We start from the raw sequence: 23,541 nt of genomic DNA on the forward strand, positions 1-23,541 counted from the left end.
GGGGACTTACAAATCTGATATATCTATAGCTATAGCTATTAGATACTTACAAGTCTGATAGAGCTAGCGCTATTAGATACTTACAAATCTGATAGACCTAGAGCTATAGCTATTAGATACTCACAAATCTGATATAGAGCTATAGATATTAGATACTTACAAGTCTGATAGAGAGCTATAGCTAATAGATACTTACAAATCTGATAGAGAGCTATATCTATTAGATACTTACAAATCTGATAGATCTAGAGCTATAGCTATTAGATACTTACAAGTCTGATAGGGAGCTATAGCTATTAGATACTTACAAGTCTGATAGATCTATAGCTATAGCTATTAGATATTACAAGTCTGATAGAGAGCTATAGCTATTAGATACTTACAAGTCTAATATAGCTATAGCAATAAGATACTTACAAGTCTGATAGAGCTATAGCTATTAGATACTGACAAGTCTGATAGAGAGCTATAGCTATTAGATACTTACAAGTCTAATATAGCTATAGCAATAAGATACTTACAAGTCTGATAGAGCTATAGCTATTAGATACTTACAAATCTCCTACACTATTTATAAACTTCATCAGCTAATCAAAAATGTACTTGTGGCGTCATAATGACAGGGAAAAGCACCAGATCTATTTTTGCGATAGAAGAGTGTTCAGTTATTTGTGTGAGAAACCAAATCTCTAAACGGAGATAACATAACAAGAGATCATTTTTACATATTAACAAATCTTTTGATCAAACTCACCTATAATATAGGACATACAGATACAATTCTATCAGATTATAGAATAACTTACAAATCTTAAAGATATTTTAACACCAAGCTATACTTTCTGGACTTTTTCCACATGAATGGTTTTAAATGGTCTTTCAATATCACTTTGAGAGATAGCATTGTCTTTAACAATGATGAGTTCCATTAGAAAGCCCAAAGGGTCCTGCTGACCCAACGGGAATGACAATAATCTCCCATGGGTCAAGCTTTTCAGCATGGCTGTATATCAAGGAGAAGATGCACCATTATGACTGATAATCTATAAGTTACATAATGACACTACCTGTTTATAGAATGGGATCGATCAAATAATTCAATATTTGCTGACATGTTGAGTAATATATGGAAACTTTGGAGATCTCAACTGTTAAGTGTTTAGAAAGCACACTAAACATGATCATAGTCTAACATTAACAATTATCACATACATACAGAGCCTATACTATCACACGTTTTTGAACTTCTGTGCGATGATTGAGTCTAGTTTCGCCCCCTTTCCTGTCCGGCCCTGTTTAGAGGCAGGCCTCCACTCTGTGTCACTAACATCCTCATTGTCCTGTCCTTCACTCATCTCACTAGACAACTCCGCACGATTTTCCTCCATCTTAGCACTGCTGTTCTGTAATTTACGTTTACGGAGAGATATTTGCTGATTTTCGCTCTTTTGATTTGCAGTAGAACATTGTTGGTCCTGTTCCTTTTTGATATCACCAAAAATACCTGAGACGGTTTCTCCAGCATAGTGTCCCTGACCCTCACCATCCTCATCTTCCTCCTCGTAGTCGTCTTCCTCCACATCATCTTCCTGGTCAGTCTCCTCATTCTCTTTCCTATTGGCTGATGACCTGCGTCGCAGGATCTTACGAGGAATGACAGACTTACGACCCTTACGTGGAGTTCGTAGGTCAGAGGTTGATGCAATCTGTTCTACATCCTGTTCAAAGTCAGTGTAGTCAAGGAAGGTATCAACCTCATCGACCTGAGTACGACCTGACAGACTGCTGAGGAAACTCACAGCCTCCTCCTCAAGACTCTCCGTACTCTCACTGAGGCCATGCTTCACCTTCTTATGACGGTTCAGGTTACCTACGATGACAGATAAATTATTTACAGGTAAAACCTAAGATGATTGTTATTAGTAAAGAATAGAAATTAACTAAATTAAACAACTGTTCATCGCTTTAGTAGCTAAATAAGACATTAATGCAAACTTTCAAAACTAACAACCAAATCTTAGATCCAGAGTACATACAGTAAACTGTAAACTTATACTGCCACATTTGTTCAGGAAAATTTTGACATAATAAAAGGGTTTGGCAATACATATAGGAACTCATATAAAGAAAATTATTAAGAAATATTGGAAAAGGTATGTTGAAAATAATGTTGGTGATGTAGTACTAGGTGGCAAATATAACAGGACTTATCATATTATGGTTTTACAGAACTTTAAAGTTTTACCCTTGTACAGTTTTCATTGTATACAGAATAAGTGAAATGTTGACAATTGACAAGAATGGTGAGACAACGTTACCTTTAAGAGTAAAAGAGCTGCCACAGAAACAGACGTAGGGTTTACTGTTATTGTGCATGTGTATATGTCCCTGCAGATTGTGTAGACGGCCAAACTGCTTGCCTGGTAAAATAACAAATTTAAACAGGTTGTCAAATGTTTCAAAGAGAAGTCTATTAATGTCAACTACCTGTATATACACTACAATGGTAAATATTTGGGGGGCCGTAGTGGCCTAGTGGTTCAGGCATCTGACATTCTGCTACCACTAGCCCTCCACCACTGGGTCGCCGGTTCGAGACCTATGTAGGTCAGTGGTTTTCCTCTGGGAACTCCCGACCATAGCTGTTAATTGGACGTAAAACGCAAACAAACCAAAATGGTAAACATTGGTGGTGCTTCATTGATGCTTCATTGTTTATTATTAAAATAAGAATTAATATTGTTTAATAAAACTTCAGCATGACTTAAATTACATTCATTTTTAAATGCTTCATGTAAGTAATGGCAGGTATGAGCTTCTACCATTCTGTACAGAACATATCAAAATGGAATTATATAAAACGCATACAATAGATCAAAGAAAGCATCCAGACAAGATTACATCAGCAATATAACGGTCTTAATGAATTCTGTGTCATTGTAACAGTAGCTACAGAGTTACCTCCCCTGATAGCTGTACATTGTACTGTTACAGTACCATATTTCCTATATAACACACCGAATATCCTCTCAATCCCTGTCAGGTTAAGAAGGTAAGAAAAGTAAATTCTTTGAGATGATATCATTTTGATGTTTTATGAATGCGTTTTTGTCATCACGCAAAAGTAGAAGTTATGTCAACTGGTGAGACTGTAAGTGATATGAATGTTGGAGGCGACTTTCTACAGGCTTTCTCTGTTCGGTATCTTATATCATGTGTAAGCGTTTAACACTAAATTGAACACAATCCATACTTTTTCCAAGGAATGCTCCAAATTAAACATCATCTGTACAGTCATATTTAGAGGTTCAACAAGTTGGCATGACCCCGGGAGCCGAACCCATGCCTATATATCAGGACACTTGGGTTTAAAAGTTATCGAAAGCTCACAACTTTGCATCAAATCAGACTTCTGCATATCACATCATTATTTTACTGTGTACTTCACATACCTGGTACTTGTATTATTTCTGCTTTGTGGGAGTGTGCATTGACGGTGTTTGCATTGTAACTGTGTTTTATCATTAACTCGTACTTTGAGTGGGATTAACTTTACACAGTATATAAATACCTACCACATATTTTACACTTGTGAGGTTTGATGTCAGCGTGGACCACTCTGTGCGCCTTCAGTGTTTGGGGTTGTGTAAACGTCTTGCCACACACGTCACAGCGAAACGCCCTAGTGGGGTTGTGGATGAGCATGTGACGCATCATGTTGGCCCGCTGGTTGAAGGTACGCCCACACTTAGGACAGTCAAAAGGACGCTGGCCAGTGTGTGTGAACTGATGGGCCTTCAAATGGTGCTCCTACATCAACCAAGTAAATATCATGAAAGTGACATCAGCCGATTTATTACTCAATTCAGCAGACAAAACTTCATGGCTTAAACTTTTCATTGATAAACATGTCATTTTGCATAAAGTTTGTAGGAAAGGAACCAAATATTTAGTATTTTATACTATCAGTATGAATAAGCATTGTGTACTTCAACAATTTCTCAAAAAGGAAAAGTACATTTTCATATTGTATTAAAAATTACGGTTACCAGATCTAGTGATAAATAAGTCTGTACTGTTTTATACTTGTCCATGTTAGGTTGGTGTATTCTAATTCTACCCCTTATCTCTTTATACACTATACATTTTTGTACATAATTAACTTTCAATTATCCAGTCACCTCCATTTCAAGCAAAGGTTGTGGGATTGGATTACAACTAGACTACCGAGACAATTTTGTAAATAAAATGGCCACTCCTTTCCTTATCTAGCTAGCTAGCAGACTGGATTATTGACTGGGTTTATAATAATCTATAGCAACTATTTATCACTACCAAGTATACCTACCTTCATGAAGTCCATGCCACACTCTGCGCAGATAAAAGGACGCATGCCCTCGTGTGACACCAAGTGGTCCTTGAGTTGGCTCGGGTAGCGGAATGCTTTGTCACAGTATTTACATATGAGGTCCTCCCGGTTGTCATGTTTGAGCTGGTGAAGTTTGAGGGCGCGAGGACTCTCAAACTCCATCCCACACTCGTCGCATTTATCATGACCTTGCATGTGCTTCTCCTTGTGTGCCTTCAGCTCACTCGGGTATGCAAAACCACGGCTACACATGTCACATTTGTAAGGCTTGCTGTCCAAGTGCACTGCAGTGTGTCGCTTCAGGTGGCTGATCTGGGTGAATCCCTTCCCACAGACATCACACTTGTGTGGTCGGATGTTGTCGTGGGTGAGCATATGGGTATTTAGGTGGCTCAGCTGCTTGAAGTACTTTCCACACACCATACAGAGGTGTGGTTTGATGTTGTTGTGGTCTAGGATGTGTGCCACCAGGTTATGCTTTGTAGTGTATGATTTCTCACACAGGTGGCACTGCCACCGTTTATGTTCTCCATGCTGTACAAGCTGTGAATCGTCAATGCGAACATTCACCTCCATGGTCTCGACCACATCGCTGTCATCATCCTGTCCACCCTGATCTTCCTTCTCTCGTTTTAACCTTGACATGATTGAAGTTGTTTGCATCCCTACCTCTGATTTGTCTTCCTCTTCAACCCCTTCCCTATTCCTGACTGGCCGATCCTGAAAACTGGTGGACATAATGACTCCCTTATTGATGTTGATGGTCTTGGTTTGGCCTTTCTTGGCATTACCCTTCCCCATGATAGAAATGGTGATCACAGTAGCATTGTTAGCCACCGAGGTTGTCATGACAGCACGAGCTGCCGAGGTTCCAAAGCTAGGGGAGGTGATTGCAAATGGATTTGATTTGGTGTTGAATCTTCTTTTTTCATGGTTTTCTAAGGGGAGATCACCCATAGCAGCAGCCACAATTTCCTCAGTACACTTACTTAAATAGTCCTCACTGAGATTTGGTTTTTTATTACTCTTATCAGCACTGCCAGCTTTAGATTCCTCAGTATGATAGATAAATGATCTCCTTGTTTTCCTTCGACTTACTTTTCCTTCACCTTCTAAGACATGATTGTCCATAAACTGCTGACTCCTGTCGAGGTGCGAGTCTGTCAGGTCCTGGGTGTCCTGTTCACTGTTCCTACTGAAGACTGGCTGAGACATCCTGATGAACTGTTGTTGGTCTCTATCTTCCTTTGTTATCCCAGGAGACTGTTCCTCCTCTTTTACCAAAGACTCATCCTGATCCTGGGCTAGAGATTCATACGGGTACTCCTCCTCCTCCTCCTCTTCCTCCAGATCCTCAGCTTCTTCTGATGACACAGATAGGTCCAGTGGTGGGGGAACTTTTAGTCTAGACCTCCTTGGCTTTCTCCACAACTTTCCAAGTTTGAAGAAAGACACAAGATTTCTACCTACAGTACTTGTAGAATTCACAGATAACCTATGGTCTGAAACAATTTCCTGGGATTCTTTTTCATGCCCAACATATTCCAGTCTCTTTATCCCTTTAGCTGGGGATTGATCTTGTTCTCTCTCTTTCATGTCATCGTTTTCTGTTAAATCAACTTGATCAAGGGAAACCTGTAGATGATCGGTCCTACTGTCTGACGATGTATGTGTTTTTGTACAGCTACGTCTATCCATCAGCCTTGAACTACTCCTCCTTGGGCTCCGTCTCTGTCCAGGCTGGTAACATGTACTTGTCTCTGTTCTACTACTGCTAGCAACTGGATGCACACTATTGTCATGATTATTAGCTGCACTCTTTGGCGTTTGGTTATCAAATGATTCTGGACTTGAACACTTGGTTGGTTCTGAAGCCACAACAAATTTATCATCAGTACAAAGTTCACCACCTAGATATGTTGAATTTGCAAAGCTGGTCTCATTCTGAAGAGTTGCCATATTGTCTGTCTGTGCCACTTGCAGTTGGAGACTGTCATGGGTGACCGTTGATGTCTGATGTAGTAAACTTAGGGGCCTGTTGTCTTGGGTAGAAGGGTTTCGAATATTTGGTGAGGAACAGCCTGATGCAGGGGACATAACTGCATTTGGAACTTGCTGATCACCATCCAGGTTTTCCATTGGCAGGGTCTGAGTGTTGGTTGGTCTCGGAAGTAATACTGGTTGCTCTGGTAACATGTTCCTCACAACTGGGTAAGAGGAGGAGGATGGAGGTTGTGTGGAGTTCACTTGTCCCTGGAATGATTGGGGTAGTAGAGGCTGTGGGAATGATGCCAGGGAAGATACGGCCTGAACAGCTTCAGAGTTACGTGATTCGGTCTCACTTGAGGTGCTTGATGGAAAGTCAAGAAAAGCCTGAGATTGCGATGTGTTAGTCATTACAGAGTTATAGGTGGAGCTCTCCCGAAGTCTGGGGAGGGTCAAATCTGACACCTGAGATTCTGTGTGTGTGCCAGTCAGCTGGGTTTCATAGGGCTGCAGTGGAATGTTCATTGTGGAAATATTTGAGACGGCAGATGCCATGATTGAACCAAAAGATGAGTGGTCATTATCACTATGGGAAACTGATGTTTGCGGTACTGTGGTACGGTCAGATGACAAATACACAGATTCACCAAAGCTTGATATGTGAGGCAATGAAGGGGAAGGAGTATGGGGGGACACAAGATGATGGCGTGGAATAATGTGACTGAAATCTGGAGCTGGAATACCAGGAACCGCTTGAATAGCTGTTTCTGGAGCCACACTCATGGGAAATCTAGGCATATGGAATGTGTTGACCCCGTGGGAGCTCCTTCCATTGAGCCCTGGGGTAGAGTAGCCGGAGTCTCTTAGTGCTGCTCCTCCATGTTGGATGTGTGGGTAACTTAGGTGTAGGGAGGAGGCAAAGTTGGAAATTCCCCCTCCATGTCCGGACAGCTGGCCATCAGGGGAAGGGAACTCCAGGTCACTATGTCCAAAACTGTAGCCACTTCCAAGTCCATCCATGCCTTTTCCAAAACAAGGAAAAAAAGAAAATAATTCAGTTTTTATATTTCAATAACTGGTACAGGAGTAAATGTTTGAATTTTGCAATACTCAGTCTGATTCAATGCATTAATAATATGAAAAGTTGTACAATCAATCTCAGTATATCAAATAGATGTATGAAATAATTTTGTAACAAATACAATTTATATACACTTTTTTCAGCAAACTTTTATTTGAACTTTTGACATTCAAATGGGTGTTGTGGGGTTGGTAATTATGGGAAGATGGCTCATTAAGAAAAAACTTTAATCTGGTTAGTTAATCTTCAAATTGTAAAAGACACTTGGTAAACCTTGTGTCTTCATAAAATTTGAAGATTAACTAACTTGAGTTAGATAAACATGATATAACCGGTACCGCTGGTTTGGTCAGAAAAGAACTATAAATCAATTTTGTTTGTAATTGATAATCGAACAGGGCATTAACCAATTGATTTCTGATAATAATCGATCATCAGCCCATCACTGAAACGGCCACAGACTTTTATTTCAAATCTGCTCCCACTCCCACAGTATCTGCCATCAGGGACAGTATATAGAGATTATACGTCCCTGCTGCCATATATTATGGCATCAATAAACGTAGCATTACATGAGAAATCAGAATTATAGCCTTGCACAAGCTCCAGATATCAAATGTGTTAGACCGGTGATTCACTTCAGAAAAAGTAATGATCTGTTATATAATTTTAAAAATTTAAATTTAATTTCCCCCCATTTTGATTATCTTTTAATATTTCTACAGAAATGTAAGTAATCTTTTGCTTTAATATTTTATTCACTTACCAAAAAAAAAAATATTTATAGATTATTTAGCTTTTTTTTTACTCTTGTCATTCTATAAATGTCTAAAAATTAATACATTTAAATAACAGTAAACTGCTGTCTGCAACGGAAACATGAAAATACGCTTGTCATCACCAAACACATAGATCTCCGTACGCATGATTCCGTTTTCATAACAAACCACGCCCCCTTAATAAAATATGGCGGATAGACAGAACAAAGAACGGAAATGAATAAATGAATCCGTTTTATAAGATTGTGTCATTGACAATTATCTTGAGTTATAGTAAAAATCAACTTTAACTTATTTCGAAGCATTTTATAAGCAAGGAAACGTTCCAACACAGATAATTTACAAAAAAAACAGGTGGAGAGAGAGATCGACGAGGGACGAAAATGGCGGATAAGAAGCACCTGTCATTTGACATTTCATCCTTCAACCGAAGCGAATAAGAAAATGGATGAATTCCGTGCAATATTTCATATTCAATTAACTGTCTTAAATAAACATATGGCATGTGGGTCTCTACCTAGTAGATTCGCAAGCAGAATGACTAGGAAAACTTACCATAGTATGGTACGGATAGAGCGAACGCTGTAGTGTTGTATGCGTAGGAATACCGGATGTGAAAATCAACATGATGGATCAGACTTCATTTTTCGTAAATTATATTATCTGAAAATGTAGAAATCAATTAAGAAGAAAACATGTTATCGGCTATTTGTTTATATTGGTATTAAAGAAAGAGCAGAGATTGTTAAAATGAATGCCTTCACCGTAAAACGGACTATTTTATGCGGATGAAGTGAAAGTGCGGGTTAACTAATTGTAGAAGTGAAAGGAAGGAAGACAAAAGCGACAGAGACCCTTGTGCAGATTTTCGAAGCGATAGGGTCAATCCTAACACAGCAGAATATATATATGAAATGGTAAATAGCTGAATGTCTCACTTCGAGAATGAATAGTTAAGGTGACAATGCTTGTCTTGTTATTAAATGAGACACGACAAGCAGACGGTGGCAACAAATGACAAGAATAAGAGTTATTCCCCTTCCCACATAATCGTTTTAGGCACAATGCCTTGAGGACTTGATAAAAAAAATGCAATAAAATAGTATTTTTTGATAAAATACCTGTACTGTAAATTTTATTTCTACTAAAATTTGATTAAAGTCAATAGTCATGTATCAGAATAAGAGTTTGAATATGCTCAATGAACGTTAGAGCTAATACCTTGTTGCTGATGACGGTCTTGACAGGACGTTTGGCTTTTGGAGATTTGAAATGAAAACTGACAGAAGAAAAGATCACACTGAAATTAAGCATTATATGTTGCTTATAACCAGTCGTTTAAATATATAGCCTTAGGTGACCGGACAGCAGTTTCAGAGCACTGAATACAGAAATAGACAAATACATATTAGAGCAAAAATGCAAAAACAAAGCTTCATATTTATGTTTATAATAACACTATTTTAATCTTTTACGTACCAATCTATTTCCAATCACTTCCTTTACAATATATTACAACTTAAGCCATTCGCATCATCATCAAATGACACCATCACATACCCAAATAGTGCCTATACCTATATTTACAGCACGCTGCAAAAATGGTGAAAAGTGCTTCTTTGAAACTGATCACATTAAACAAGTTTAGGGTAGGCTTAAAAAACTGGGGTAGGTAACTACAGTAACCAAACACACATTAATATAATGAAGGAAATTCACAGAAAAAAAAAGAAAAGAAAATCCATGAATTGTAATATTGTACCTTTTTAAAAATTAAAAATATTTCATTTTTTTAATAAAAGACAGAGTGAGCTACTAGGGCCTCCGAGCCTCTTTTAATCTTTTCAGGCATATTTACACTTGTACATTATATAGAAATTGTTAATTTTTTGTAAACACAGGTATATCATGTGACACATGCTTTTAGAAACACCTGTTTCTATTTACAGGAACATGATACATAGGGTGGGGCATTTTTTCCATTGGTTTCATTTGTTTACACACAAAAGACATATATGTCCATGGAAATCAACCTTAACAGATATGGTTACAGGTGCAATGCACTCACTGTCAAGGTAAGTACATGTTACCATGGTTATATATACCTTCTGTCTACAGGTTTGTACTTAAATGTGTTGACAATTTGTAAGTGTCATATACTGTACTGTACCAGGAAATGGTTTGCAGATCTCTGATTGATGCAACAAGAGAAGAATGATCTGCGTTTAAACCTTTGGAGACCGATGAAAAAAAAGTACTGCAACATCTAGAAGCTTGATCATTCCTAGGACCAATGTATTATCATCTTAGATTGTTTGAGATACTACAGGAAGACTTCAACATAATGTTCTGAATGTTGATTCACTGTGGTTCTATCATAGGTGTATACAAAATGTTAGCTATGTAACATGTATACTCATAAGAAAGACTATAGATATTTTGTTTGCTCACATATAGATTACATGATAAAGATTATGAAGAAAGTATTTTTTTATATGCAGAAAATGTCAGTATGGAGTTTTAACTTATATGGAAGTCTGAGATATTGATCCTGGAATTATAAATACAACAGCTGTTTTCCTGCTCGGTAAATACAAAATAAATAAAAGTTCGACACAATGTAAGGATCAAGATATTTTATTATTAGGCAGTGAATTTTAGAGCCAGACACATGAATACAAGCTGCTTCCCCTTAAATAAAGGTGTTATATTTTCCGAAATGAAGAAATAACGAAGAGTATCTTCTAAATTTCAATAAAAAAGAATGTTTATTTTCCCAATTCATGTAGCAACAAGCTGTTTTAAACTTTGGGTAGAAAAATCACTGTTAGGTTTTTCATTATTTTAGGGCTGGGACCAGTTGCTTAGAATATGGAATATTGCATGGTACAGTAGTAATTCAGATTTGGACCTTTAAGAATAATACTGAACATTATTTTCCATGAGTCCACATTTCAGCTCCTTTAAGTCTCAAAGTGGACTAATAAAATTGTCTGATTACATCCATACAACAGGACGATGATGTAATTCAGTGATTAAGTTTCCATGACAATGGACAGAAATTGTCCTCAGCCTCATTTGTTCAAACTTGAAAACTTGAAAACAATTGGAATTGATGCGCACCGATCACAAAATTCAGAACGCATTAGTCACCTCTTACGATCATACAGGCCTATTCTTTCCCCGAACCTGCTCAGGTTACAAAGGTCAGGGACATGTAGATTGAAATAAAGGTTATTACAAATGCCTACAGCACAAGTAACATTCACGTTCTTTTGAGATGTTGCATATAGCATCTGTCTGGCTATGTCAAAGCACACCAGATTATTATACATGTACTTAACCATATTAATTTAAACATTTACAAAAACATCAATTAGAAATGTGGCGTAAGTATCTTCCTTAAAAGGGTTTATAATTTATTAGAATGTATGGTGATTTTGATATGAAGTACATAATGAAATATGTTAATGCTTGAGAGTGCATTATTTACATTATTAATGTAAATGTGTATATATATATGTTTAATCTCATTGGTATTTTCACTTGAAAGAAAATATTGCTTTATCAGATTTTATTTTCAGATGGTCTACATGAAAAAATGACCATATATTTGTCATTCCTGTTAAATATTTTGATCTGGTAATTGATAAACGAATAAAAATACAAGTTGTATTTCTATGGCCATAATTTCAGTCCATTTGGACAACATTTAGCTTTACTGGTATGGTAATGAAATGCTGGCTATTTTCATAGTCACACCTATCAGTCTTTAGATATCAGGTACTAAAATGCTGTGAGTGGTCAAGGGTGCAATCATGTCCATGCTCACACATTACCAGTGACCATTATATAGAGGTCAGTCTTTGGTCACCTGAACTAGACAGGCAAGTTCTATTCTAATGCATCCACTCATTATTCATGGTCGTTATGACTAAACTGATGGGTTGTTTGCAGTATACTTATAGTTATCCCATTTTAATTCCACTTTATTTGCATTAAGTCTGTAAAGCCTCTTCAAAATATCTTATTTCTAGCAAATTTAGATGTTACAATCATAATTGGCATTCAGAATGAAGAATTATTGAATTTTTAAAATAAACTGTATAGGGATCTTCAAAAATGATGTGGTCAATGAAATTAAAGGACATTACGACAAGGTTTTACTGAAAATCTGTGTTTTTTAATGCATGTCCTTAATTATATTCTATATATTTAATTGGATCAAAAGCAATATCAGCAGCCAAACCCATACCACCCTATAGCAGATTGCCATTGAACCCATGCCTTATACGCCATACCACCCTAATGCAGATTGCCATTGAACCCATGCCTTATACGCCATACCACCCTATAGCAGATTGCCATTGAACCCATGCCTTATACGCAATACCACCCTATAGCAGATTACCATTGAACCCATGCCTTATGTGCCATACCACCCTATAGCAGATTACCATTGAACCCATGCCTTATACGCCATACCACCCTATAGCAGATTACCATTGAACCCATGCCTTATAAGCCATACGCATACCACCCTATAGCAGATTGGAATTAAGGATGAGTTCTACTCTAAGAAAATTGTTAATTAGTTAACAACACATAATCATTTGAATGCAGACTTGAAAAAAAGTTTGTGTAGTTCAAAAAAATTGGATAAAGTAAATTGGGAAAAAAGGGAGATAATCCTTACATAATAACAGGTATATGGGTTTTAAAATGATGCATATAACCTTAACATTAAAAAACAGTGGAATGTCTCTCATGTCCTTCCAAGAGTAAGTGTCATATGATTGTTCTGTAGGGATGTTACGGTAACTGATAATTAACAGTGAAGGAAATTGTTAATTATTTGCTGTATGCTTAAAGACTATATCACTGGCATCACCTTGTTGTGTATGTGAGGCTAATTAGAGGTGCCTATTGTGTGTCTGAGCTAGACTGATGTAGAGATAAAACACAGACGGAAATAGACCTGTACAGGTAGCAGAAAACATATATTATCTACCTTTCCTCTGTTACAGGTATATATTTTACTGATTTTCTGTTTATTTACACTACTTACTGAAAGCTACATGAATAATAAATAATAAGAAGTGACAACAGTTTTTTTTATCGTTGATAGCTTTCAGGTAACAGTTCTATATAAAATCAGAGTCACTGCTTTAAATTGTTCAAATCAGAAGTGTGCCAAATCCAAAAATTACCCTCAACCTTTGAAGAGATGCTTAATTTTTGTAATGCAATGTGATAAAATAATTCGGTGTATTGTGATACACTGTTTTTGGATATACAAGTATTGTGACGGCCCTAATTAGTAATTACTGAGACCGTATTCTGTATATCACGATGATTGGAGAAATGTCCAAATATCATCAGTTTTCACAATATGTCTCCTTGTTGAATGGATAATGACATTTACAAAAGCTGAACATTTAACTTGTTAATTAATGTAAATGTTTGCATTGATGCTGTCTTGATATAGCCCTTAAATTTAATAGGGTCAAGCTTTCCTAGTTGAATTTATTGAACAAATTTATAGGGTTTTAATTTGGGACAGGATTATAATCATTAAATTTCAGTAATTAACTCTATAGGAAGGCTGCATGTGTAAATATAACCTCTGTGAAAAATAGGCACTATATGTATAATAAATAATATTCTGAGGACCCTAAACATTTGAAGTCAAATTGATAATGTTATGGTTACTTTAATTCTGATAATTCAGAAAACTGAATTTGAAATTACGACAAGAAAGTTCTTCTTAAAGTTGTCAGACATTTTCAATTAAAATAAACATAAACCTGCATGTTTCATTGGCAACAATTGTATTTTCATATCATTTCCGGTTTTTTTTCTCCGCATGTAGAGTTTTGATATGTAAGTAGAATAGAAAGGATAGAAATGATGGGTATTCTGCTGGGTTGTGGAATGAATTTGTAAATGGATTCCTAAACTACTAAAAAATAGATGTTGTAGAACTTGTAATAAATAACTGACACTATAGTAATTTTCACCTTGAATATGATCAAAAGCATTATAACTTCACTAGCTTTGAACTGATGTTAGTGCTGCTAATTAAATTCATACAGAAAATAATTAAGTTTACTGAAAGATGTACTTAATTTTGTTTATCAGACAACATCGACGACTTTGATAGATCAGTTGATATTTGAAATGTAAAGAATGTAGCCAGTTTTGGCTAACTGCAGGCTACAGACGTAGCCCATATACATTTGCTCAGTAGGTTGTTGACACTTATTTGAGATATGTAAATCTATCTTTTACAGATTCTGTTTGAGATTTACGATAACATCCGTGCAGACTCTTGACGTCAATACACTCTACCAGTACTCATCATAATGGCACGAACTACAATATCATCGGCACCTTGATCACAAAAATATAACAGGATCAACAGACGTAAGCCTAAATACACCAGGATAGGTATGTAACAGGTATACTGTAGTATTCATCCTTTGCTGATATAATCCATGTTTGTCTCATTCATTTCACATGTAGTCTATAAATTGTATGTTGTTTACTAATTCACCCTCATTTGGGAGAGCAAAAAAGGCAAAAGAAAAACTGTGATGAAAATTTCCCGTTAAACAGTATATAATTTGTTTTCTTTCATAAATGTAGTTAGACGATATCTTTGTTGTTGGAGGTGACCTACCATGTTGTGAGTTTAATTGAGATAAGTCGACATGAGCCAAATTGGGGCACATCCTCATGTGGGGATAGCTCCATCCTCATTGTTGATGAGAAAAATCGACCCTCATTGGTGATGTATCTTTTGTTGGGGAGAGGTCAGACCTCATTGGTGATGTATATTTTGTTGGGGGGAGGTCAAGCCTCATTGGTAATGTATATTTTGTTGGGGAGAGGCCAAGCCTCATTGGGGATGTATCTTTTGTTGGGGGGAGGCCAAGCCTCATAGGTGATGTATATTTTGTTAGGGAGAGGTCAAACCTCATTGGTGATGTTTCTTTTGTTGGGGAGAGGTCAAGCCGCATTGGTGATGTATATTTTGTTGGGGGGGGGGCAAGCCTCATTGGTGATGTATCTTTGGTTTTGGAGAGGCCAAGCCTCATTGGTGATGTATATTTAGTTGGGGAGAGGTCAAACCTAATTGGTGATGTATCTTTTGTTGGGAAGAGGCCAAACCTCATTGGTGATTGATCTTTTGTTTTGGAGAGGCCAAGCCTCATTGGTGATGTTTCTTTTGTTTGGGAGAGGGCAAACAAAAGAAACATCACCAATGAGGCTTGACCTCTCCCCAATAAAGATACATCACCAATGAGGCTCGGCCTCTCCCCAACAAAAGATACATGACCAATGAGGCCTGGCCTCTCCCGAACAAAAGATACATGACCAATCAGGCTTGGCCTCTCCCGAACAAAAGATACATGACCAATCAGGCTTGGCCTCTCCCGAACAAAAGATACATGACCAATGAGGCCTGGCCTCTCCCGAACAAAAGATACATGACCAATCAGGCTTGGCCTCTCCCGAACAAAAGATACATCACCAAAGAGGTTTGGTCTCTCCCCAACAAAAGATACATCGCCAATGAGGCTTGACCTCTCCCCAATAAAGATACATCACCAATGAGGCTTTACCTCCCCCCAACAAAAGATACATCCCCAATGAGGTTTGGCCTCTCCCCCAAAAAAGATACATCACCAATGAGGTCTGACCTCGCCCCAACAAAAGATACATCACCACAATGAGGCCTGACCTTCCCCCCACAAAAGATACATCACCAACAAAAGATACATCACCAATTAGGTTTGACCTCTCCCCAACAAAATATACATTACCAATGAGGCTTGACCTCCCCCCAACAAAAGTTACCTCACCAACAAAAGATACATCACCAATTAGGTTTGACCTCTCCCCAACAAAAGATAAATCACCAATGAGGTTTGGCCTCTTCCCAACAAAAGATACATCACCAATGCGGCTTGACCTCTCCCCAACAAAATATACATTACCAATGAGGCTTGACCTCCCCCCAACAAAACATACATCACCAATGAGGTTTGACTTCTCCCCAACAAAAGATACATCACCTATGAGGTTTGGCCTCTCCCCAACAAAAGATACAACACCAATGAGGTTTGGCCTCTCCGCAACAAAATATAAACCACCACTGAGGGTCGATTTTTCTTATCAACAATGAGGATGGAGCTATCCCCACATGAGGATGTGCTCCAATTTGGCTCATGTCGACTTATCTGAATTAAACTCACAACATGGTAGCCAATGAGGTTTGGCCTCGCCCCAACAAAAGATACATCATATACATCACCTATGAGGTTTGGCCTCTCCCCAACAAAATATTATACATCACCAATGAGGTTTGACTTCTCCCCAACAAAAGATACATCATATACATCACCTATGAGGTTTGGCCTCTCCCCAACAAAATATACATCACCTATGAGGTTTGGCCTCTCCCCAACAAAATATTATACATCACCAATGAGGTTTGACTTCTCCCCAACAAAAGATACATCACAAATGAGGCTTGACCTCCCCCCAATAAAAGATACATCACCAATGAGGCCAAGCCTCATTGGTGATGTTTCTTTTGTTTGACCTCTCCCAAACAAAAGATACATCACCACTGAGGTTTGACCTTTCCCCAACAAAATATACATCATACATCATCAATGAGGCTTGACCTCTCCCCAACCAAAGATACATCACCAATGAGGCTTTACCTCCCCCCAACAAAAGATACAACACCAATGAGGTTTGGCCTCTCCCCCAAAAAAGATACATCACCAATGAGGTCCGACCTCTCCCCAACAAAATATACATTACCAATGAGGCTTGACCTCCCCCCAACAAAAGATACATCCCCAATGAGGTTTGGCCTCTCCCCAACAAATATACATCACCAATGAGGTTTTACCTCTCCCCAACAAAAGATACATCCCCTATGAGGTTTGACCTCTCCCCAACTAAATATACATCACCAATGAGGCTTGACCCCTCCCGAACAAAAGATACATGACCAATGAGGCTTGGCCTCTCCCCAAAAAAAAATACATCACCAATGAGGTTTGGCCTCTTCCCAACAAAAGATACATCACCAACAAAAGATACATCACCAATTAGGTTTGACCTCTCCCCAACTAAAGATACATCACCAATGAAGTTTGACCTCTCCCCAACAAAATATACATCCCCAATGAGGTTTGGCCTCTCCCCAAAAAAAGATACATCACCAATGAGGTTAGGCCTCTCCCCAACAAAAGATACAACACCAATGAGTCTTGACCCCCCCCCAACAAAATATACATCACCAATGCGGCTTGACCTCTCCCCTACAAAAGATACATCACCAATGAGACTTGGCCTCTCCCCAACAAAAGATAAATCACCAATGAGGTTTGGCCTCTTCCCAACAAAAGATACATCACCAACAAAAGATACATCACCAATGGGGTTTGGCCTCTCCCCAACAAAAAATACATCACCAATGAGGTTTGACTTCTCCCCAACAAAAGATACATCACAAATGAGGCTTGACCTCCCCCCAACAAAAGTTACCTCACCAACAAAAGATACATCACCAATATGAGGCTTGGCCTCTCCCGAACAAAAGATACATCACCAATGAGACTTGGCCTCTCCCCAACAAAAGATAAATCACCAATGAGGTTTGGCCTCTTCCCAACAAAAGATACATCACCAACAAAAGATACATCACCAATATGAGGCTTGGCCTCTCCCGAACAAAAGATACATGACCAATGAGGCCTGGCCTCTCCCGAACAAAAGATACATCACCAATGAGGCCAAGCCTCATTGGTGATGTATCTTTTGTTCGGGAGAGGCCAAGCCTCATTGGTCATGTATCTTTTGTTCGGGAGAGGTCAAGCCTCATTGGTGATGTATCTTTTGTTGGGGAGAGGCCAAGCCTCATTGGTGATGTATCTTTTGTTGGGGAGAAGTCAAGCCTCATTGGTGATGTATCTTTTGTTTGGGAGAGGCCAAGTCTCATTGGTGATGTATCTTTTGTTGGGGAGAGGTCAAACCTCATTGGTGATGTATCTTTTGTTGGGGAGAGGCCAAACCTCATTGGTGATGTATCTTTTGTTTTGGAGAGGCCAAGCCTCATTGGTGATGTATCTTTTGTTGGTGATGTATCTTTTGTATGGGGGAGGTCATGCCTCATTGGTGATGTATCTTTTGTTGGGGAGAGGTCAAACCTCATTGGTGATGTATCTTTTGTTGGGGAGAGGTCAAGCCTCATTGGTGATGTATCTTTTGTTGGGGGAGGCCAAGCCTCATTGGTGATGTTTCTTTTGTTTGGGAGAGGTCAAACCTCATTGGTGATGTATCTTTTGTTGGTGATGTATCTTTTGTTGGGGAGAGGTCAAGCCTCATTGGTGATGTATCTTTTGTTGGTGATGTATCTTTTGTATGGGGGAGGTCATACCTCATTGGTGATGTATCTTTTGTTGGGGAGAGGTCAAGCCTCATTGGTGATGTATCTTTTGTTGGTGATGTATCTTTTGTTGGGGAAAGGTCAGGCCTCATTGGTGATGTATCTTTTGTTGGGGAGAGGTCAAGCCTCATTGGTGATCTATATTTTGTTGGGGAGAGGTCAAACCTCATTGGTGATGTATATTTTGTTGGGGAAAGGTCAAACCTCATTGGTGATGTATCTTTTGTTGGGGAGGGGCCAAACCTCATAGGTGATGTATATTTTGTTGGGGAGAGGCCAAACCTCATTGGTGATGTATCTTTTGTTGGGGGGAGGCCAAGCCTCATTGGTGATGTATCTTTTGTTGGGGAGAGGCCAAACCTCATAGGTGATGTATATTTTGTTGGGGAGATGCCAGACCTCATTGGTGATGTATCTTTTGTTGGGGAGAGGTCAAGCCTCATTGGTGATGTATATTTTGTTGGGGAGAGGCCAAACCTCATTGGTGATGTATCTTTTGTTGGGGAGAGGTCAAACCTCATTGGTGATGTATCTTTAAATTAGTTGGAGAAAAGTTGACCCTCATGGGTGAGAATTTGACCCTCATTGGTAACATATCTTCAGTTGGACAGAAGTTGACCCTCATTGGTAAGAATTTGGCCCTCATGGGTGGCAAATCTGCAGTTGGAGAGAAGTCAAGCTTTATTGGTGATGCATTTCCAGTTGGAGAGAAATCAATTCTCACCAGTGATGCATGTTCATTTGATGTTTTTCATTGCTCATGATTTAATCCTTGATAATATCACTTCCTTGTATTCATAATTGATCAAAAATTATTTGAACTTGCATGAAATTTGTTTCATTTCTTTAATTTTTTAATTTTTGCTGCAAGAATATGTATAATCAGAGTGACATGAAATTACACTTTTCTGTATTATTAAAATATTCATATAGCTATCTTTGGTATTAATACTCTAAATAACCAGATATTGATTTCTCTGTCTGCTCTGTAGTGATATAAAGACATATTGCCAAAATCAATGAAGGATATGATCTGGTATTCTCAACTCTGTTATTGCCAAATTTTTCAAACGTGGGTTCAGACCATTGAGTTTTCCAATCAGTAAAACGATAATGATAGGTTAGTGTCCCTATCTGCCTCAATCTGTATTGTCAGAGTGTGGTTAGGAGCAGCTTTCAATGGTCTGGGGGACACAAAGGCCAAACAGTTTGATATATAGGTGACACTAAATAGACCCCGACCCTAATTGTAGGCAACTCGAGAGTTCAAACCTACAAGATTAAGTGTGATTATATGAAAGTATATACATATATGTCTCTCTGCCATTCGGTCTGTTATTCAGGTGTCAAAGAGCCACAAAGTTACAGCTGAGACTGATCTGGGAATTACATTGAGATTGGACTCTAACAGGAAAGAAGTTTTGGGTGTGATTATCATTGCACTTCCTGTACAGGTAAACAGGTAAGGTGACAATTACCTATGTCCGTTACAGGTGAGATAGCATATATATAAATGGTCCACTCGGATCAGGTGTACAGAGAGAAACTAGGACTTAACAGATTAAAGGAGATATATTGTATATACAGTGGGTATAATATTGAAAGTTTCAAACAATTCAGGGTTGGTTTAAACAATTTGTTTTTACTGCTTGTAACATTTGATAATGGAAATGGAAACACTGACTTTGTTCACAGCTTCTTTTTAAGCAAATAAGTGGAAACATTTAACTTTTATGCCCAAATTATAAAATCTTTATTCAGTATGGAGGGGTGTCGAATGTATGAATATGGTGAAAACTTGAAGCAGTTCTTCAGAAACTCTATATGCATGGATGTCATTCTACTAACAGACTTTGATAGAAACTACACATGCTTTTGCTGCCTCTAGATAGAAATAAACCTTTTATCAGTGTGTGGTGCACATATCTTAATTGTATGCTTATTGCTGTAACGTACGTAATTATCATGAATGTAGCTAGGTCTTAATTTAGTCACTTCTGTTAATAGTGATATAAATTGAACACATATTTCTCTACAAATTAAAGAGAGCTTCAATAGTATTACCTGTAAAACCTGCTGTAAATGACCCCTTATGTGATCATCATCTGTAAAATGTGCTTAAACAAGGAAACAGGCTAATTGCTGAGCATTGGTTTATCACTGGTAAAATACTGTAATAAATATAATTACTTTTGTGAGAACTAGTACTTTTTATTGGAATTATGGTAACATGTGAAGCTGACTCACTTGAGCTCATGTTTAAACGACCTTTTTTGACTTAGAAGATGTTTAGTCAGAAACAATAACACAATTACATAACTTGTTCTTACATTACCTAAGTAACATAGCGAGTGTCAGATGGTGTGACTGATAAAGGGGTTTGTCAGTACCACTCAGCTTCACATTTCAGTCCACAATATGTTATTTTTAGGTATGTGTTTTTTTAAGTTATCCCCCATCTCCTGACGGTATGTTTACATGTGACAGCTATGCGAGACAACAATAACAGGTGAAGTGTCATCAACTTGTACCTGTTCTTCCTGTCACAGTAGTATCTCAGGTAGATCAGTTAACAATGTCCAGCTACAGGTGTGAATTTGACAACAGTACACTTGACTTTAATATATAACCCTCGGTGACAAGGACTTTAAATAAACGAGAATTATATCTACAGAAGCTGTGAATATTATTGGATCATCTTCACTGATAAAACCTGTCCATCAGAAAGTGATATTTTCATTCATGTGAAATTTTCCCTTGTGGGATTTTGTCAGAGGATTTTGGAATGTCTTAAATCTGATTAAATGCCTTAGACTGTAAATAATTTATGTTTATGGTTATCTGACCATATATCCCCAGCAGCATTAAGGTGGCTCATCACCATCCAGCTAGCTGTCAATCCCCTTATATTAATGTATCCACCGGAATAATGTATTTACCTTGGGTCCAAGTTCAAGGTCAAATAGGATGGTCAGTTATATATGACATGCGTATGAACTATAACAATAGATGTTGACTTATAATTGTATGTGGGTGAAAAATGTCATGAAATCAAACTTTTAAGTCACTCCTATAATTAAGTAATTGATTAGACATGATGGTGGCTACATGCTGAGGTTTCAAGGTCACATGGAGAACGTGATGAATCTTATAACAAACGTATCCTGTGTCATTGGCATTGGTTTCTGGTCGTTACTCTAATACTTTGACATTATAAGTAAATTACTAAATGTGTGTTTGGTGGAAATGAAATTAAAATTTTATCTCTTCCTCACAGGATATGTTGGCAGACAGCCTGTCTGACAAAAGGTGTCACATACGTCCATTCTATCTTCCTATCTAACATGCAATCAAATTTCAATACCGAATCTGACTTCATTACACAAACTTGTACCGAAGGCTTCCTATTTGTTTCTCATTATGTTCATGGAAACGTTACGGTGACTGTTCGTGATCACTATTCTTATTTACCACAGTAATGTTATAATAGCTTACAACCACAAATGCCAGTAGATACATTGATCTTTTTTTGTCATCTTATGTAATACATGTACAGGTATAGACAGTGGCTAGCTGACACAGATTGTGTGTTATGTCCCAGTCCCTGTGTTTTATTACACTGCATGATTATATATCTATGCAGTGGAGACAGCATACATTAAGCCTGAAGTTCTCATTCCTCTCAATTTTGATGCACCATGTAGAAAAGTGGCAGGTTTTGTGTACCTAGCGTCACCTCTAGTATAACATAGTTACAATATAAGCAAGGTATTTGAGTAATGACAGTCAAAGCATACTCCTTGTTTAGGACCCACCCCCAAAATTATGAATGATTTTTATATGGTACATCTTTGTGTAGAGATTGTGAGAGTTTACAGTTTGATGTTCGTACCAACAATAAGGTTGGGGCTGGCTTCAGTAAGGAATGGCTAGATGTTACACAGATAAATCTACCGTCCATATTTGTACTGATTTACTGGTGAGAGAAAAGTCGCCACCGATGGATGGACAAGAATGTACATCTCACACAGTCTGAGGAGTACTTGCTCATTTGTAAATAATTACCCTGTTCTGTTTAATTTGCCTAACTAAGCATTATGCACTCCTAACATTTTTTATGGTAGATTTATTTTGGACATTCCTGATGTACATATAATCTTAGACAGGGAGACTACTTGTATAGCAGTGCCCCTTTAAAAGTACGACATTTTCAATGTGTAACAATGCTACTGTGGAGTTAGCGATATCACCACTCCACTGCCAAAGTATGTGTACCATAAAAAGTACAGAAATATGTTTGCTTTCTCACTTCTCAACATGTCTGCCAAACATTAATTCTAGATTGTGAAGTACGGTATATACATGTACCTATGATGTAGATGACCTTGAGACAAATTGACCTTTGCAAAATTGTTTCAATATATGAAATTGATGACCTTGATGTAGTTTTCGATATTTCAAATGCTGTAAAACAATTAAACGTATGAAATAGTTGACCTTGGATACTATTTACTTTTTCAATGATGTATGCAGAACCACAGGGATGCTGTTGACCTTTTCAGTGAGGTTTGCAGAAACATATAAATAGTTGACCTTGGATACTGTTGACCTTTTCAGTGATGTTTGCAGAAACATATGAATAGTTGACCTTGGATACTGTTTACCTTTTCAGCGATGTTTGCAGAAACATATAAATAGTTGACCTTGGATACTGTTGACCTTTTCAATGATGTTTGCAGAAACACATGAAATAAATAACCTTAGATATTGTTGACCTTTTCATTACTGTTGACCTTTTCATTGGTGTTAGTAGAAATAGATGACCTAGACACTGTTAACCTTTGCAATGATGTAC

The 23,541-nt window shown here is 37.8% G+C and overlaps 2 protein-coding genes across 5 annotated transcripts in view; one reads left to right on the top strand and one right to left on the bottom strand.

Moving 5' to 3' along the window:
- Positions 1–51: 51 nt before the first annotated feature.
- Positions 52–8,820, bottom strand: LOC110457257. Its single transcript, XM_021508451.1, has 5 exons — positions 8,771–8,820; positions 4,349–7,377; positions 3,576–3,810; positions 2,319–2,420; positions 52–1,870 (listed from the first exon to the last, which is right to left on the bottom strand). Exons 2-5 carry the CDS (start codon positions 7,373–7,375, stop codon positions 1,230–1,232), a joined length of 4,005 nt encoding a protein of 1,334 aa, XP_021364126.1. The 5' UTR covers positions 7,376–7,377; positions 8,771–8,820; the 3' UTR covers positions 52–1,229.
- A 227-nt stretch (positions 8,821–9,047) lies between these two features.
- The window catches only part of LOC110457254 (semaphorin-2A-like), a 121,645-nt gene continuing 107,151 nt past the window's right edge, over positions 9,048–23,541 (top strand). For all 4 annotated transcript variants that reach the window (XM_021508442.1, XM_021508444.1, XM_021508443.1 and 1 more), the window contains exons 1-3: positions 9,048–9,132; positions 14,509–14,665; positions 20,030–20,148. The gene's annotated coding sequence lies outside the window, so the exon portion shown is untranslated. The remainder of the gene's footprint in view (positions 9,133–14,508; positions 14,666–20,029; positions 20,149–23,541) is intronic.

This window comes from Mizuhopecten yessoensis, unplaced genomic scaffold (genome assembly GCF_002113885.1).
Source record: "Mizuhopecten yessoensis strain PY_sf001 unplaced genomic scaffold, ASM211388v2 scaffold9061, whole genome shotgun sequence".
Lineage (NCBI taxonomy): Eukaryota > Metazoa > Mollusca > Bivalvia > Pectinida > Pectinidae > Mizuhopecten > Mizuhopecten yessoensis.

Coding starts and splice junctions, on each gene's coding strand:
- LOC110457257 (XM_021508451.1), bottom strand. CDS start 7,375: ATGGATGGACTTGGAAGTGGCTACAGTTTTGGACATAGTGACCTGGAG. Junction 3,811..4,348: donor GTGGCATGGACTTCATGAAG/GTAGGTATACTT, acceptor TGGTTGATGTAG/GAGCACCATTTGAAGGCCCA. Junction 2,421..3,575: donor TCACAAGTGTAAAATATGTG/GTAGGTATTTAT, acceptor TTATTTTACCAG/GCAAGCAGTTTGGCCGTCTA.